The sequence below is a fragment of the Oncorhynchus clarkii genome, chromosome 30 (genome assembly GCF_045791955.1).
Source record: "Oncorhynchus clarkii lewisi isolate Uvic-CL-2024 chromosome 30, UVic_Ocla_1.0, whole genome shotgun sequence".
Lineage (NCBI taxonomy): Eukaryota > Metazoa > Chordata > Actinopteri > Salmoniformes > Salmonidae > Oncorhynchus > Oncorhynchus clarkii.
Window position 1 is genome coordinate 40,709,905 of NC_092176.1, and position 16,523 is coordinate 40,726,427.

At 41.0% G+C, this 16,523-nt stretch overlaps 1 protein-coding gene across 1 annotated transcript in view; it reads right to left on the minus strand.

The window, feature by feature from the left end:
• Positions 1-15,385, minus strand: part of LOC139389553 (cell surface glycoprotein MUC18-like) — a 16,690-nt gene extending 1,305 nt beyond the window's left edge. The window contains exons 1-11 of the mRNA XM_071136369.1: positions 15,322-15,385; positions 11,260-11,384; positions 9,067-9,301; positions 8,796-8,863; positions 8,600-8,687; positions 8,210-8,389; positions 7,589-7,716; positions 4,041-4,185; positions 3,605-3,710; positions 2,930-3,064; positions 2,643-2,760 (exon numbers count right to left, since the gene is read on the minus strand). Of these exons, the coding sequence (XP_070992470.1) occupies positions 2,643-2,760; positions 2,930-3,064; positions 3,605-3,710; positions 4,041-4,185; positions 7,589-7,716; positions 8,210-8,389; positions 8,600-8,687; positions 8,796-8,863; positions 9,067-9,301; positions 11,260-11,384; positions 15,322-15,385 (1,392 nt within the window). The remainder of the gene's footprint in view (positions 1-2,642; positions 2,761-2,929; positions 3,065-3,604; positions 3,711-4,040; positions 4,186-7,588; positions 7,717-8,209; positions 8,390-8,599; positions 8,688-8,795; positions 8,864-9,066; positions 9,302-11,259; positions 11,385-15,321) is intronic.
• Between the last annotated feature and the right edge of the window lie 1,138 nt (positions 15,386-16,523).

Consider the following 16,523-nt stretch of genomic DNA (forward strand, 5'->3'; position numbering starts at 1 on the left):
GTACACTATTGTTGATCAACAGATCTCTCTCCTCTTTACCCCTGCCTGTATCCCCTGTTACTCTCTCCTCTTGACCCCCTAATCTGTATTTTTTTCATATCCATACTATTATCATTTCCAGACAATAGCATATTGATTGGGCAGAGAAGACAAAGTGATCCAAGTCATATACAGTTATATATATATATATATATATATATATATATATATATATATATATATATATTACACTCCTTGATATTTAGTGCAATGAAGTACTTAATTGGCACTACCTCATAGACTTGATTTGCTGCCGCCTCTACACAACAGAAACTGAACAATGTGTAGTGAGTGATATGCCAAGGTTGTATGGGGACTCACACTCCAGAAATGTTAGTTGTAAATGTGTTGGATATAAAGCCAAAAGCATTGAAAATACAGGTTTAAATCGCATATTAGTAGTAGATACTTGTACAGTCATTGTAAAGGATGGCCATGATATTTCTGCATCGGTTTGTTTCTCTTGATCTCAATACCGTTTTAACTTCTTTCAAATTGTGATGTACGTTGACTGCAATTCCTTGATCATGAACTTAAGTGCCACTCCTTGTAAAATGATTTGTGAAAATTGACTTAATTGTTCAAAGTAGTGCTTTGTAAGCCCTCTGCTTTCCACTGTCACTCATATGTAGACTCACCACAAGAGGGCACTCTGTCATAAGATATTGCTGTGGTCTCTGACTCCACATGCAGTGCTCAATGGTTGCAGAATTTACTGGTATAGTGTAATACAGTTGGTACTTTGTCATTCGATCTAAGATCCAATGTGAAAATGTATGTATGGTATAACTCATTGTTCGTCTAACCGTTACATACGGAGAGAAATAGCTTTTATCTTTGCCTTGTTATTGCATGTGTAGATAAAATATTGTATTTATTGATTTTAATATATACGCCGCATTCATTATGTTGCCATGTGTTCATGCCTCAGCCATTAAATATTTTAAAATAAACCATATTTTCTTTAAAATTTGATTGGTATATTTTATTGAAAAATATTTAAATAGTATTGGAAAAATAGTGTTTTATAATGTAGCTCTAGAAAGTAACATTTTCCAATCTGGTAACAGTAAAGGCATTCAAATACAAATGAAATCTGCTGTTTCTACAGTCTAGACTATTTTGTTGAACCTCCTCCCACCAAGCATGCTCTCTCTGGATAGCTGGAGCTACTGTTCTACTCACTCCAGCATAAGTGGTTAGCGGGGAGAATTCTCCTTTCCCCCGTCCAGGTGCATAGTCAGTCATATTTTAGCTGTTGTGAATTAAATGTGTTTTCAGTCATGCCTTAGCCACTGAAGTGCACTCGTATGTTTTCAATTCTCTGATGTAAACTTCTTTTAAATATTTTGTATAAAGATGACAATGAAAAAGCAACATCAGATTTAACTTTATTTGGCATTTTCTTGCAAAAAAGGATTGTAAAAAATGCAAGCATAAAATCACAAGAACTTAATTTACACACATTTGCAAAATCAAAACATTACAAAACAATGATAAACTGCTGGCCCAAACATTCTTGTCCACCTGTTCCAGATAGTCATAACATATGGTGGTGTTTGCTAACAGTGACCCTATTTTACATCTAGGCCACAAGTTTTTCCTTCTCCTGTGTTGGGATCTGTCTTTTGGTGACATAAATGAATGAAACTAAAACACTCATGTCCAGACCTCTTCCTTCCATAAGCATCAAAACACTACACTATAACACAACTAAACCAGACTGAACAAAAAAGGCACACAGTTGTCATACCAAAGGTCCACTATCTGCAGTCCAATGGCAGGATGAAAGCAGGCTGAACAAAATGTATTACATTTCAACTAAACACTTACAATGACCACTAAAATATTACCTTTGAAGGCAATGTTAGGATCACAACATACATTATTTGTACAAATTGAACTCTAACATATCACCATTCCGTAAATGATACAAATCAGAGCAACAACTTCTTCCCTGCACACAACTTACAATAAGCATCCAAAATGGATCACACACAAAATGACCTTCAGGTCTGCTTGGTGCTCACCCAAACACAAAGAAATACACAGAGCAAATAAGAAAAAATTAAATATTCAGTGTATCTTACATTTTCAAAATGAGACAAATTTCCACAGGCATGGCCGATTATAAAACAGTAGGCCATTTAAAAAAAGGCAGTTGAAGGCCATGGCTACAAAGGTTCTTATGCTACGATTACAAACAGTAAAAGAGCTCGACAGTAGTTCACAAGAGAACGACCCATCCCGATGGGCGAGTTTTGCTGACTAAATTTAAATGGCTGTTGGCATGGCGTTTCGCCATTTACTTAACAGTGGCAAAGCATTGGGCCACTACTGCTTATCTGACATTTACTTAACAGTGGCAAAGCATTGGGCCACTACTGCTTATCTGACATGACAAGCTCACTCGTTCCCTGATTTACTTGAGGCTTTCTCTCTTCATATAGGCAGCCCCAGAACTTATGTCTTATGATGGAGTATAGCTGTCAAAGCTTTTAGTGAGCCAATATAGTGCATATATAGAGCCATGCGAGATTCAAGAAATACATTAGACAGTAGGCTACTTCTGTTTAGCGTATAGCTTTCGTATCCATAGTTACCTGGTCGCTGGGGCCATTCTTGTCACCGTTGACGCCCTTCAGAAGTCCGGCATCCTCGGTCTTGGTGTTAGTCTTCGTCTCCACCACAATGTCATCTTTGTTGGGGTTCTCCTTGATGCTGTGGATTCTGTGTATTCATATAGAATACATTTAGATAACACTTTTTCAAGTACTCAGGGTGGTTTACATTGTAATTTACCCTAACACACCACAAATGTGTAGCACCTACCTTATAGAACTAGACACAAAACCTGTCCCTAGACCAGTTGCTAAAGTGCAATACTCACATATCCTGCTTGCCAGAGCGGCCACAGGGGATCTTTCCCTTCTTGTGGAGGAAGTAGAGCACACTGCCCAGGATGGCCAGCAGAAGGATACAGAGGATGATAACCACAATGATCACACCATTGCCCTCAGCTATATAGACAGACAGACAGAGGGGAGGGCAAGCTCAGGTTAATTCTTACACCTGTTCACCGATCCGATAAACTGTGAGAATGGAGAATCATCCAGACATGATAAGGGTAAACACTTCCTGGTCACCTGTGCTGCCTATACACGTGACCAAAGACCCATGACCCATGATGTGAGGGTGCCCTTAGTGTAAAAAAAAACAAAGTGAAAACATCCCTAGACAGACAACATATACCCAAGACATAAAAAGGCCAAAATTACTCGTACAATAACGTTTTCAGATTTGCTACATCGGCAGTTGTCAGAAAGTGGTTACTGTAAATAACCCAGCCATGGCCCCAAAGAGAAGGCAGAAGCAAATTCAGAAGCATAGTGGCCAGGGATGGGTGGCCCATCCTCTTCTTGCAATACCAACAAAAATAGATGTAATAGTAGGACAAAACATATAAAAGATGTGGAGGATAGTAGCCACTAGCCACTCAGTAACAGCCACTGTTTTCCAGGGAGTCCTGGGATCCAGATTGTACAACAGTTGTAGAGTATGGAGCTATTGGTAATGAATTATGGAAGACAGAGCGTTGCAGGTAGCAGTCAGACTCTCTCCTTTTAACAAGATCTCAGAGTCTTTGGGCACCACAACAGCTGGATCCAGATCTGGAGAGAGTAGACATGATGTGAGGACAAGACATTGCTAAGTACCATGCTGGTGTGTGGTCCATGCAAGCTTTTTCCATTCAAATGCCTTCTCAATTTGAATTACATCACTGCAAATCATGCTAATCGGCGGTGAAAATGTAAATTATCTTAATGAGTAATGAAGTGATGCAATTGGAACACAACAGCAGAGCTATCTTGGTAATCAAAGGGCCAAGGGTAAAAAATAATTGATGGCGTAAACTCAGTAACTAATTCAACCACTTCCAGTCTAAACAGAGCATAAGAAAATACAAGTGTGCGTGTTTCAGTGTGTGTTAGCTAACTTACAGTGGATAGTGAGCTGCATGTCTCCCGTGACCTGCTCGTAGGTGTCCAGGTCCAGAGAACGACACTGGTAGACCCCACTGTCCCCACGGATCACCTCCCTCAGCACCAATGTGTCATCGCTGGCCTCCAGCGCCGTCTCCTGCTCCTGAGAGGGGCAACACCATGTTTACACTGTCATTTTAATGGATCTACATTTACATTTTGGATACTTTTATGGAATGGAAATCTTTGGCAAACAGATTTTGGGGTGAACTATACCTTTTATTTAAGTCACACCCAAACAACAGCTTAACTAGTCTGGTTACCAGGAGCTACAGTATATAAACCCTTTAAAAATGTTCCTGTGACCCTATGGCTGCAATCCCGATATCGGGATAAGTATCATCAACAACCGCTGAATAGCATAGCGCTAATATTACTACAAATATTTATATTCATGAAATCACAAGTGCAATATAGGAAAACACAGCTTAGACTTTTGTTAATCAGATTCTGAAATGATGCTTTTCAGCGAAAGCAATCCAAGCGTTTGGGTAAGTCTATCGATCGCACAACAAAACATGAAGTACACTTAGCATCAGGAAGCTTGGTCACGAAAATCAGAAAAGCAATTAAATTAATCGTTTACCTTTGATGATCTTCGGATGTTTTCACTCACGAGACTCCCAGTTACACAAATGTTCCTTTTGTTCCATAAAGATTATTTTTACATCCAAAATACCTCTGTTTGTTTGTCGCGTTATGTTCAGAAATCCACAGGAAAGAGCGGTCACGACAACGCAGACAAAAATTCCAAATAGTTTCCATAATGTCCACAGAAACATGTCAAACGTTTTTTATAATCAATCCTCAGGTTGTTTTTAAAATATATAATCGATAATATATCAACCGCAAATGTCTTTCACAGTAGGAGAGGGAAAGACAATAGCTGAAGTCGGAAGTTTACATACACCTTAGCCAAAAACATGTACACTCAGTTTTTCCCAATTCCTGTCATTTAATCCTAGTAACAATTCCCTGTCTTAGGTCAGTTAGGATCACCACTTCATTTTAAGAATGTGAAATGTCAGAAGAATAGTAGAGAGAATGATTTATTTCAGCTTTCATTTCTTTCATCACATTCCCAATGGGTCAGAAGTTTACATACACTCAATTAGTATTTGGTAGCATTGCCTTTAAATGGTTTAACTTGGGTTAAACGTTTTGGGTAGCCTTCCACAAGCTTCCCACAATAAGTTGGGTGAATTTTGGCACATTCCTCCTGACAGAGCGGGTGTAACTGAGTCAGGTTTGTAGGCCTCCTTGCTCGCACACACTTTTTCAGTTCTGCCCACACATTTTCGATAGGATTGAGGTCAGGGCTTTGTGATGACCACTCCAATACCTTGACTTTGTTGTCCTTAAGCCATTTTGCCACAACTTTATGCTTGGGGTCATTGTCCATTTGGAAGACTCATTTGTGACCAAAATGTAACTGATGTCTTGAGATGTTGCTTCAATATATACACATCATTTTCCGTCTTCATGATGCCATCTATTTTGTGAAGTGCACCATACCCTCCTGCAGCAAAGCACCCCCATAACATGATGCTGCCAACCTCGTGCTTCACGGTTGAGATGGTGTTCTTCGGGTTGTAAGCTTCCCCGTTTTTCCTCCAAACATAACGATGGTAATTATGGCCAAAGAGTTCTATTTTTGTTTCATCAGACAAGAGGACATTTCTCCAAAAAGTACGATCTTTGTCCCCATGTGGAGTTGCAAACCGTAGTCTGGCTTTTTATGGCGGTTTGGAGCATTGGCTTCTTCCTTGCTGAGCGTTATGGTTTCAGGTTATGTCAATATAAGATTAGTTTTACTGTGGATATAGATATTTTTGTACCTGTTTCCTCCTGCATCTTCACAAGGTATTTTGCTGTTGTTCTGGGATTGATTTGCACTTTTCTTCAGCCTCCTGTGTGGGTGGACCACTTCAGTTTGTCTGTGATGTGTATGCAGAGAAACTTAAAACTTTCCACCTTCTCCACTGCTGTCCAGTCGATATGGATAGGGGGGGTGCTTCCTCTGCTGTTTTCTGAAGTCCATGATCATCTCCTTTGTTTTGTTGACGTTGAGTGAGAGGTTGTTGTTCAGACACCACACTCCCAGAGCCCTCACCTCCTCCCTGTAGGCTGTCTCGTCATTGTTGGTAATCAAGCCTACTACTGTTGTGTCATCTGCAAATTTGATGATTGAGTTGGAGGCGTGCTTGGCCACACAGTCATGGGTGAACAAGGAGTACAGGAGGGGGCTGAGCACGCACCGTTGTGGGGCCCCAGTGTTGAGGATCAGCGGGGTGGAGGTGATGTTTCCTACCTTCACCACCTGGGGGCGGCCCGTCAGGAAGTCCAGGACCCAGTTGTACAGGGCGGGGTTCAGACCCAGGGCCTCGAGCTTAATGATGAGCTTGGAGGGTACTATGGTGTTGAATGCTGAGCTATAGTCAATGAACAGCTTTCTTACATAGGTATTCCTCTTGTCCAGATGGGATAGGGCAGTGTGCAGAGTGATGGCGATTGCATCGTCTGGCAATCTATTGGGGCGGTATGCAAATTGAAGTGGGTCTAGGGTGGCAGGTAAGGTAGAGGTGATATGACCCTTGACTAGTCTCTCAAAGCACTTCATGATGACGGAAGTGAGCGCTATGGAGCGAAAGACATTTAGTTCAGTTACCTTAGCTATCTTGGGAACAGGAACAATGGTGGCCATCTTGAAGTATGTGGGCACAGCAGACTGGGATAGGGATTGATTGAATATGTCCGTAGCTTTACACCCCTCCAGCCGACGCTTGGCATTGCGCAAGGTGAATTTAGACTTGTTTGCGGCTGCTTGGCCAAGGAAACCCATATCATGAAGCTCCCGACAAACAGTTATTGTGCTGACGTTGCTTGCAGAGGCAGTTTGGAACTCTGTAGTAAGTTTTGCAACTGAGTAGAGACGATTTTTATGTGGCCATCCTACAAAAACTACAAATGCCTTGATGATCTGGACGAGACTGCCGAATCGAGGTAAAAGTAAGAATCTCTGTATTAACTATCTAATGTTAGCTATATTTAGTAATTTATAAATTGGCAGGCAACATTTCTTTAAACTGACAATTCTTTGAACTGTCTTGTGCAAGTTTTAAATTGACACAATACCTGTCAGTAAAGGTGTCAGTTGAGAGTAAATAGAGCCGAATCCATTGATAAAAGTCACCTTGTCCGAGAGAGATTTACATGGTTATCAAAACGTCACTCCAGGGTAAACCTAAAACAAAACACAGCCCTTATTTTAAGTGTCTCTAAAATCCTATGGGAAAAATGAAGGGTGGAAAAACGATTGGAACCATTTCCCTATTTGACCACTAGGTTTTATGGGTATTATGACACATCCACTGTGGGGCTCTATGGGGTGACGTCAGAGTTGGGATGTCCCAAGGATGCTGTTAATTGACTTTTCTGTGACGCGACTTATGCTTTTGGACATTGACAAGGCAACACTCCAACTTAACTCCTCCTCCACATCTTACTTGTTCTCGGTTGAAAGTGAAGTGCGGCGGGGGGTTGCCATCGCCTTGGCAACGAAGCTCCACAGTGTCCCCCTCTTTGACCAGGCCCTGGGGAGATTCCTTCCACAACTCGATGATGGTCGTGGGGACTGCGGGACAAAAACCATACATCAACGGGACTATTCAACGCCTGGTGAAGTCACCAGGCTACGCTGCTTTACAAGCCAGTCATTTACTCAGCACTGACAAAAGCAAAGTTTGTGTTTTATCATCACTGCTAAATTAGTTCAAACAACACTAGACACATTGAGAAAACATTGTGGGCTAAAATTGAAAGAGTGCCAAAGATGGTGGGTTTTGGATTAGATTAGTTGGTTTACTACTTTGACAACCCAGAAGCTGTTGACTTGCTTTAGATAGGCTGATATCACTGCATAGGCTTTAATTTGGGTGTTGTAGAGAGAAACACCAGCAAACACCCTACTAGTTTTATGGTAGGGAAATTCATAAAAACAACTGGAGAGCGCTACGAGGGAGCATTAGCTCTAGTTATTGTAAAAAGTATTAGCATGCTGAGTTAGCATAAGTTGTGTGGTTAGCGATAGCATGTCTGGGGTATATGACAGTTGGTAGGTTTCTTACAGTGCACAGTGATGTTGATGACCTTGGACCTGGCTGTCCTCAAACCTTCTGGAACGTAGTAGCTGACCTCACAAGAGAACAGGGCGTCCTTGTCCTCCTTGGCCACTTTGTACTCCAGCTCACTATGGACCGTGTAGAAGCCACTGGACTCACAGGTCACCAGTGTTACCACATTGATCTCTGGGATTGGTGAGAAAAACACTGATTTAGCTTCTATCACAGGCTGGTAGATAGATGACATCCGGAAACACTTCTTCATGTAACGACAACATGTATTTCAGTGACTGTTGTGAGTATCACCACATGAAGGCAAAACATGAAAATTGCTTGACTAGTTCTCTCTCAAATAGTCCGTTGGTGAGATAGTCCATTGGTATTCTTGCTACTCACGGCCATGTGTGGGGGTAAGTGGGCTGCTGTCACGGTACCAGGTGATGTTGGGTTTGGAGAAGCTGTTCCTTGCCTCACACGACACAATCTGTATAGAGGGAATAAGATACCTTAAAGAGTTTTATAATGTTCAATGTTGCTTTCATGGACTGAGAGATAAAGTGAGATGTACTCAAGTGGACTGCCTAGTGCCTACCCTTGATGGCAGCTCATTAGTCACAGAGATTCCAGCAAGGACACCTTCAATTACGGCCTCTGGAGGATCTGGAAAAAAATAACATTATTAATGCATTTTATCAATAACCACTGAAACACCTGGTAATGGACAGGGTATGTGCCCATACTGTGCTGTACCCAAATCCTCAATCATTTGGATAACAAGGAGAGAGAAGTTGCCATTGGATCAAGCACAAACAGATCTGGACCATCAGGCTAGGAAGAGACTGATGCAGAGTGCAATGTCTTACCAAACACCCTGAGGTGGGTCTTGCCTTCTCCGCTGCCTGCAGCCATGCCGTTGACTTGGCAGAAGAACTCCCTCTCATCAGTCAGCTGGACGTCCTGGATGGTAAGCAGCACGCCCTCCTGGTCCCCAATGTCGGACACTGTGATACGGCCCGTGTATTCTGTACCATCATCCACTTTCTGCTCTGTGTTGTCCCTGTAGTATATCCGCTCCCGGCTACCGTTACCAGGATTCCTCTGTAGGGAAGGAAAGTGCCAGAAGATGAACAAGATGAACTAACTAAAATAGTGTATTGTACATAGAAATAAATTGGTGTGTGTATGCGTGTCAGAGCATGTGAGCGGAGTGGACCAGTTGGAAATCCCTTTCATTGCTCATGGAGCGGTGCTCGCGGCGCTCCTTGTCCTTTCCAACTGCTCCGCCTAAAACTGTTGTGCACTCACAGGAAAACAAACTGCCGCTCCAAATTCGCTCCATTCATTAAAAGCACAATTTAACCAACATACTACCTGGACCTACAATTTGGTTTTGAAGTATTGAAACCAAACCATATGGATTTGAATGAAAAGTATTTGAATAAACATGAAAAGGTGAATGTAAGAAACGCACATCATTTTAATAGGCTACATGTCATATTAAACAGCATGTAAACACTCTAAATAGGTCAGGAGCCAGACAGGGAGCCTAAGCCATTTCTCAGACTGGACAATAAAAAGAAAAGATTAAAAAATAACACAGACACTGGACAGAGGAACTCTGCCTAGAAGGCCAGCATCCCGGAGTCGCCTATTCACTGTTGACGTTGAGACTGGTGTTATGTGGGTACTATTTAATGAAGCTGCCAGTTGAGGACTTGTGAGGCGTCTGTTTCTCAAACTAGTCACTAATGTACTTGTCCTCTTGCTCGGTTGTGCACCGGGGCCTCCCAGTATATCTATCCCTTTTCTATTCTGGTTAGAGACAGTTTGCGCGAGATCTTCAGTTTCTTGGCAATTTCTCACATGGAATAGCCTTCATTTCTCAGAACAAGAATAGACTGACGAGTTTCAGAAGAAAGATCTTTGTTTCTGGACATTTTGAGCCTGTAATCGAACCCATAAATGCTGATGCTCCAGATACTCAACTGGTCTAAGGCCAGTTTTATTGATTCGTTAAATCAGCAACAGTTTTCAGCTGTGCTGACATAACTGCAAAAGGGTTTTCCAATGTTCAATTCGCTTTTCAAAATGATAAACTTGGATTAGATAACACAACGTGCCATTGGAACACAGGAGTGATGGTTGCTGATAATGGGTCTCTGTACGCCTATGTAGTTAATCCATTAAAAAATCTGACGTTTTCAGCTACAATAGTCTTTTACAACATTAACAACACTGTATTTCTGATATATTTTATTTTATTTCGACAGACAACATTTTTTGCTTTTTTTTCAAAAAACAATGACATTTCTAAGTGACCTCAAACATTTGAACGGTAGTGTATATATATATATATATATATATATATATATATATATAGGTAAGCATAAAGATTTTTAGGCAAAATAACCCAATCAAAATGGAAAGCTCCTTGAACATTGGAATATACCAGACCTATTGGGCCAAAATCAATTATGGCCTATTGTATAGATAATAGAACAGAAATTAATGAAAAGTTTAAAAGATCGGCTTTTTTATTTATGAATACTTTGCAACAATGAAACACTTAGTTATCTACCCACATTGTTCCTTTATTTTAGCATGTGCATGTAGTAAGTACACCATCATGCTTTCGGGATATGTGTCTTTTCAGATTACACAATGATTCTTTAGTTGTGGACACTACATCACCACAATCCATCTCTTGCTTTTTGGTTCTCATCTTTGTAAGTCACCTTGATTTAGCACCTGTGAGTTCGATCAGTTTACGATCAGTCTATGACAGTAGAGTCATAGAGGCATTCCCTGAGCTCTTGAAGTGAGCGCTACTGGAGCGAAATTCAAGCAGCGAGGAGTCCGACACTCCAACCTTTGGGAATCTCGCTCTGCGCTCCAGTCAAATTGGGCACGCTCCGCTCCAGCTCCACTCACTTACTTACTTATATACACACACATCTGAGTGAGTGAGTGAGTGAGTGAGTGAGTGAGTGAGTGAGTGAGTGAGTGTGGCTGGGTGAGTCAGGAGGGGGTGCAGAAAATGGTCCAGAAGTACTCACCACAAACCACTGGATCATGACTACTCTGGCCTGCTCATTGAAGACAAACTGGCAGGGGATGTCTGCTATGTCACCCAGGTACACCTCCACGCTCTCCTTCATGGTCATGTCCACCTTGGCCCAGGCTGCAAAGAACAAACACAACACCACCATCAGTGTCTTGTCACACCAAGGACCACAACAACATGCAAGGCAGGCCAAAAATAGGCTTCACATTTTTATGTTTTCAAAAGACAATCTTTAATTAATTACCCCTATTGTGCCAGTACTATAATGACACACAGGCACAGTGTGAAAGCCAGCATGTTCACTCTATTGCAAACTGATGGATCATCTATGGATCAGTGGGACCTGTGTTTTGGCCGCTCTAACCGGTGTGAGAACTAGACACTGTGGCTGGCTGGCAGAGGGGAGATGTTACAATGTGTGGAATGTGTGAAGCAGGGCCCACCCTGGTCCCTCCAGGAGCACTGGGCAGTGTCCAGCTCTTCAGCGTGTCACCCGCCAGCCGCCAGCACAGAGAAAAGGCTTGTTTTACACACAGACTGAAGAATTACTGCAGTGTTCCTTGTTAACCCGTGATCGAGCCAACAAACTATCCTAAAACTGGCAAACTCAGCATTGTCATGAGAACCACCAGACACAAGATATAGCCTGTTTGATGTATAACAGCATTATAAAAACGTTTTTTTTAATAGGATGTAGAATCTAGCACTATTCTTGGCAGATCTGTCTAGACTTTAGGGTCACACAGATACCCATAACCAAATAATTGAAAGTTATAGTTTCCTTTTTTTGTTGTTGTAATTTTAGGTAACAATCAAATATGCAATATTAATTGAATTGGGTTATAATCATGTTTCACACTCATGTCTGGTCTGAAGGTCACTTTTCCAAAATGATCTGGCAACGTTGTTCTCAAGCCTCTTCCCACTACATTGGAGCTGCCCCACACAGACACTCTGAGACAGTCTTACAGTACGTGTTGTTTTCTTACCACATTCTTCTTGTGATCTCCAGTAGGTAGCCCCCACACAGATCAGATCTATAGTAATACCCTGTCTGAGCCAGAGAAAAGGAGACATGCCTCAAATTAAGCCTCTCATTCATGGTGGAGAGATACTTGCTCTTCAATCCCCCTTCACCGACACACATGTAAATATTGTATGGTAAATTGCCTTCCTGTATATATACACTAAAGCTACTTTTTTTGTTTCTATTCTACTGAGCTCATTTACTTTTTTATTTTAATTCTTATCTTTTAATATTTCATATTTTTGTCACAATATCGAGAGGGAACCTGCAAGTAAGCATTTCGTTGGACTGTGCATACCATGTGTATCCTGTACATACAAAAAATAAACATAAACTTGAACCACCCTTTGTGCCACAGCAATCTGCCACACTGACTTGTAAGCTATGAACCCCACTCTGTTCTCCTCTCCCTCTCTACAAAAAGTACGATCTTTGTCCCCATGTGGAGTTGCAAACCATAGACTGGCTTTTTTATGGCGGTTTTGGAGCATTGGTTTCTTCCTTGCTGAGCAACCTTTCAGGTTATGTCGATATAGAACTCGTTTTCCTGTGGATTTAGATACTTTGTACCCGTTTCATCCAGCATCTTCACAAGGTCCTTTGCTGTTGTCATGGGATTGATTTGCACTTTTAGCACCAAAGTACATTCATCTGTAGGAGACAGAACGTGTCTCCTTCCTGAGCGGTATGATGGCTGCGTGGTCCCATGGTGTTTATACTTGCATACCATTGTTTGTACAGATGAAAGTGGCACCTTCAGGCGTTTGGAAATTGCTCCCAAGAATGAACCAAACTTGTGGAGGTCTACAAATGTTTTTCTGGGGTCTTGGCTGATTTCTTTTGATTTCCCATGATGTCAAGCAAAGAGGAACTGAGTTTGAAGGTAGGCCTTGAAATACATCCACAGATACACCTCCAATTGACTTACATTATGTCAATTAGCCTTTCACAAGCTTCTAAAGCCATGACATAATTTTCTGGAATTTTCCAAGCTGTTTAAAGGCACAGTCAATTTAGTGTATGTAAACCTCTGACCAACTGGAAAAATTACTTGTGTCATGCACAAAGTAGATGTCCTAACCAACTTGCCAAAACTATAGTATGTTAACAAGAAATGTATGGAGTGGTTGAGAAACAAGTTTTAATGATTTCAATCTAAGTGTATGTAAACTTCCGACTTCAACTGTACATAGATTTGTCAGTAAATTCCTCCACCCACCATGTACTCTTTAAATACCCCACCTCCATGTCAGTGAAGGCCTACGGAGTTAAAAACAAGACTCAAATTAAGCGGTTATGAGAGTATGCCATTTGTTTTATTAAATGGCAAAAGCTTAAGATTTTAAAGAAAAGAAAACAGATCTGATTATATAAAGTAATGAATTTGGTCCACTACGCTTTATGCTAGATACAAACTGTAAAATACATGGGAAAGACTTGATTCAGATGCATATGGGAATATCATTATTTTGTTTCTTTGACATTCAGAGGGGGCAGTGTAACAGAAGATGTTTAAACCCAGTCGCCTTTTAGGGAAACACGTCTTGTCAAATCAAATCACATTTTATTAGTTTCATGCGCCGAATTCAACAGGTGTAGTAGACCTTACAGTGAAATGCTTACTTAAAGCCCCTAACCAACAATGTAGTTTAAAAAAATAGGAATAAGAAATAAAAGTAACAAGTAGTTAAAGAACAGCAGTAAAATAAGAATAGTGAGACTATATAAAGGGCTACCGGTACACAGATGATCGACTAGGAATGCCAGTTGGCATGACCAGCTGGTGACCACTGATTTAGAACATCCAGAATGAATTATCCTGTTGCTGCCCCCTGTTGGATGTCTATGACATTACATCATATGGTGACTGAAGTGACGATTAACATTCAATTGCATTATGCTCCAATGAGCATGCAGTGTTCCCCCATCAGCAGGAGAGGAAGGGCCACACCATACTCAGGTAGATTAATGAACAGGTGAGTGTCAGCAGAAGTGTTTCCCCGATATGCATTTTGCAGCTGCACACCATGAGGATTTAGTGGATGGGGAGGAAAGGTTGTGGGGGGTCTGGTGACCAGCAGGGTCAGACCATGAAAAGAGCACTCACACACACTGTTAAGGTGAGCTGCACTTAGTAAAAGCAACACTCAAACCCAACCCATCTTCGCTTAGAGCGTGCGTGCACACATACATACACTTGCATGCACAAATACAAACGCACTGTCCTGTAATTCCTTATGATTTTTTATCAAAGCAGGCAAAGTACACACAACACAGCTTACATATTTAAGGCGCGTGGTTGCCCGAGAGATGAAAAACACAGATATGCCATTGATAGCTCTGGAAAAACAACTCCTAATTAAACAATTTAAACCTCTTGATCGTTGGAGAGGGCTGTCTGACATTTAAAACCAGCAAATATCATGTGATAATATTGGTGAGCAAAATATGTTCATAATGCAAAAACACAACAAGGTTTAATACCCAGAATTCCACATTAACACGTGCATGATGATTGACAACGTGAGTTCATAGTCACACTGGCCATGGTGCCAATTTAGCAACGGCAATTAAACCCGTATAACTAAAGTAAAGGTTCAGTTAACTCTAGCTACGTCAAGTTTTTTTCTAGTTTGGGAAAGGGACGCCTTTTCATTTCCCAAAAACATGCGACTCCAACGGTTCACATTACAACATTTGCATTTTGTACAGTTGCACTTGCTCCTAAAATAAGCAACAAAATCTTAACTCAAAGTGTGTAGCCTATTATTACTAAATAACTGTCCACAGCTTCGCAGAAGAGTAAAATATATGCTACTAGGTTTTAATGTGACTGCAACGAAATAAATTCAATTTACATTAAAAACAGCCAAATATCGAAAGCCAAGGTTGGCCTGCTACAGCATCCCTCACTCAGTCGAAGTGCATCCCATTCAAATCGTACCCCTTGTAAACATTCGTTAAATCCGCGAGAAAAGTTTCCCAAAATCTAAAACAAAGAAAACATACGTTATTTGTCTTACTTACCATTCCATCTGAGGTAACAATCAAGAAGAAACACCAATATGAACGAGTTCTTTGGGAAAGCCATGCTGTTCCTCCCGTCTTATCCAGTCCTTTCAAAATGAAACGTAGTTAGTCAACTTGGTCCGCGCGCACAAAGAAAGAGCAAGTGTTGTAATAACATATTAAAACATGTAATGACGCATCCACGGACTGTTGTTAAACACACGGATAACCCATGAATATACACTGCTCCAAACCCTTTGGGATGGGCTACAAAGACAAAGAACTCTGTCCAGAACTAATGAGATACCGACAACAGGCTGGAGAGGACTGTCTATCACCTACGAACAACCAACCAGGAGCCAGGACTACTAGAATCTACCTACGTCATTTCAATGTATAAATGTACTGCCCAAATATGTGTTACGTTCTCTTTTTTCCGAAACCTCCCTAAGAGTGGACGATGAGAGCCGTGCTGCACGTTTGCCAGCTATCACTATGCTAGATTAAAAGGCCTCAAATATACCGTATCCGCCTTGTCCAGAGTCTCATCTTGGTCTTGTCTCTCCTATAATTAATTCATTAACAAATTGGTAGCTAGAGGATGGTAGAAATCCATGAATTCGGTCCATAGATTTGATGAGAGAAAAGACAAGTTGACGACAGATTCTAGAAGGACGGGCGACCTGTCTACAGGAGCCATCGGGGATTCAACTCGCCTCAGGAAACTGACCAAAGAGCTCGACATTATAAAGGTACGCAGAACCGGTTTAATCGAATTCTGCATATTATAGTATAATCAATATCCAAATTATGGTCAGAAGTACTGAGTGCGTGAGTATGAATTGCCGTTAAAATTTATGAAAATTGTTCCGATAACCAAAGGCATTTGCATAATGATATCTGTGTAAATATATTGTTCAAATCTGATTCAAATAGTCCTGCAACAGTAATAAAATTACTGGGTGTCGTGGTGAGGAATTGGAGGACAGAATGTGATATGATGTGATATATTGTTTAAAATTTAATCCAAATAGGCTGGCAGTAGTTGATATGTAAATCAACTAGGTGTTACGGTGAAGGATTTGATAACAGAATTTGATGGAATGTGATGCACTGTTTTAATCGGGTCCAAATAGGCTGGCAATTTTCGATTTGGCAATCGTTTAGGTGTTACGGTGAGGGATTCGATAACTCAGTGAAATGAAATATGATGAAATGTT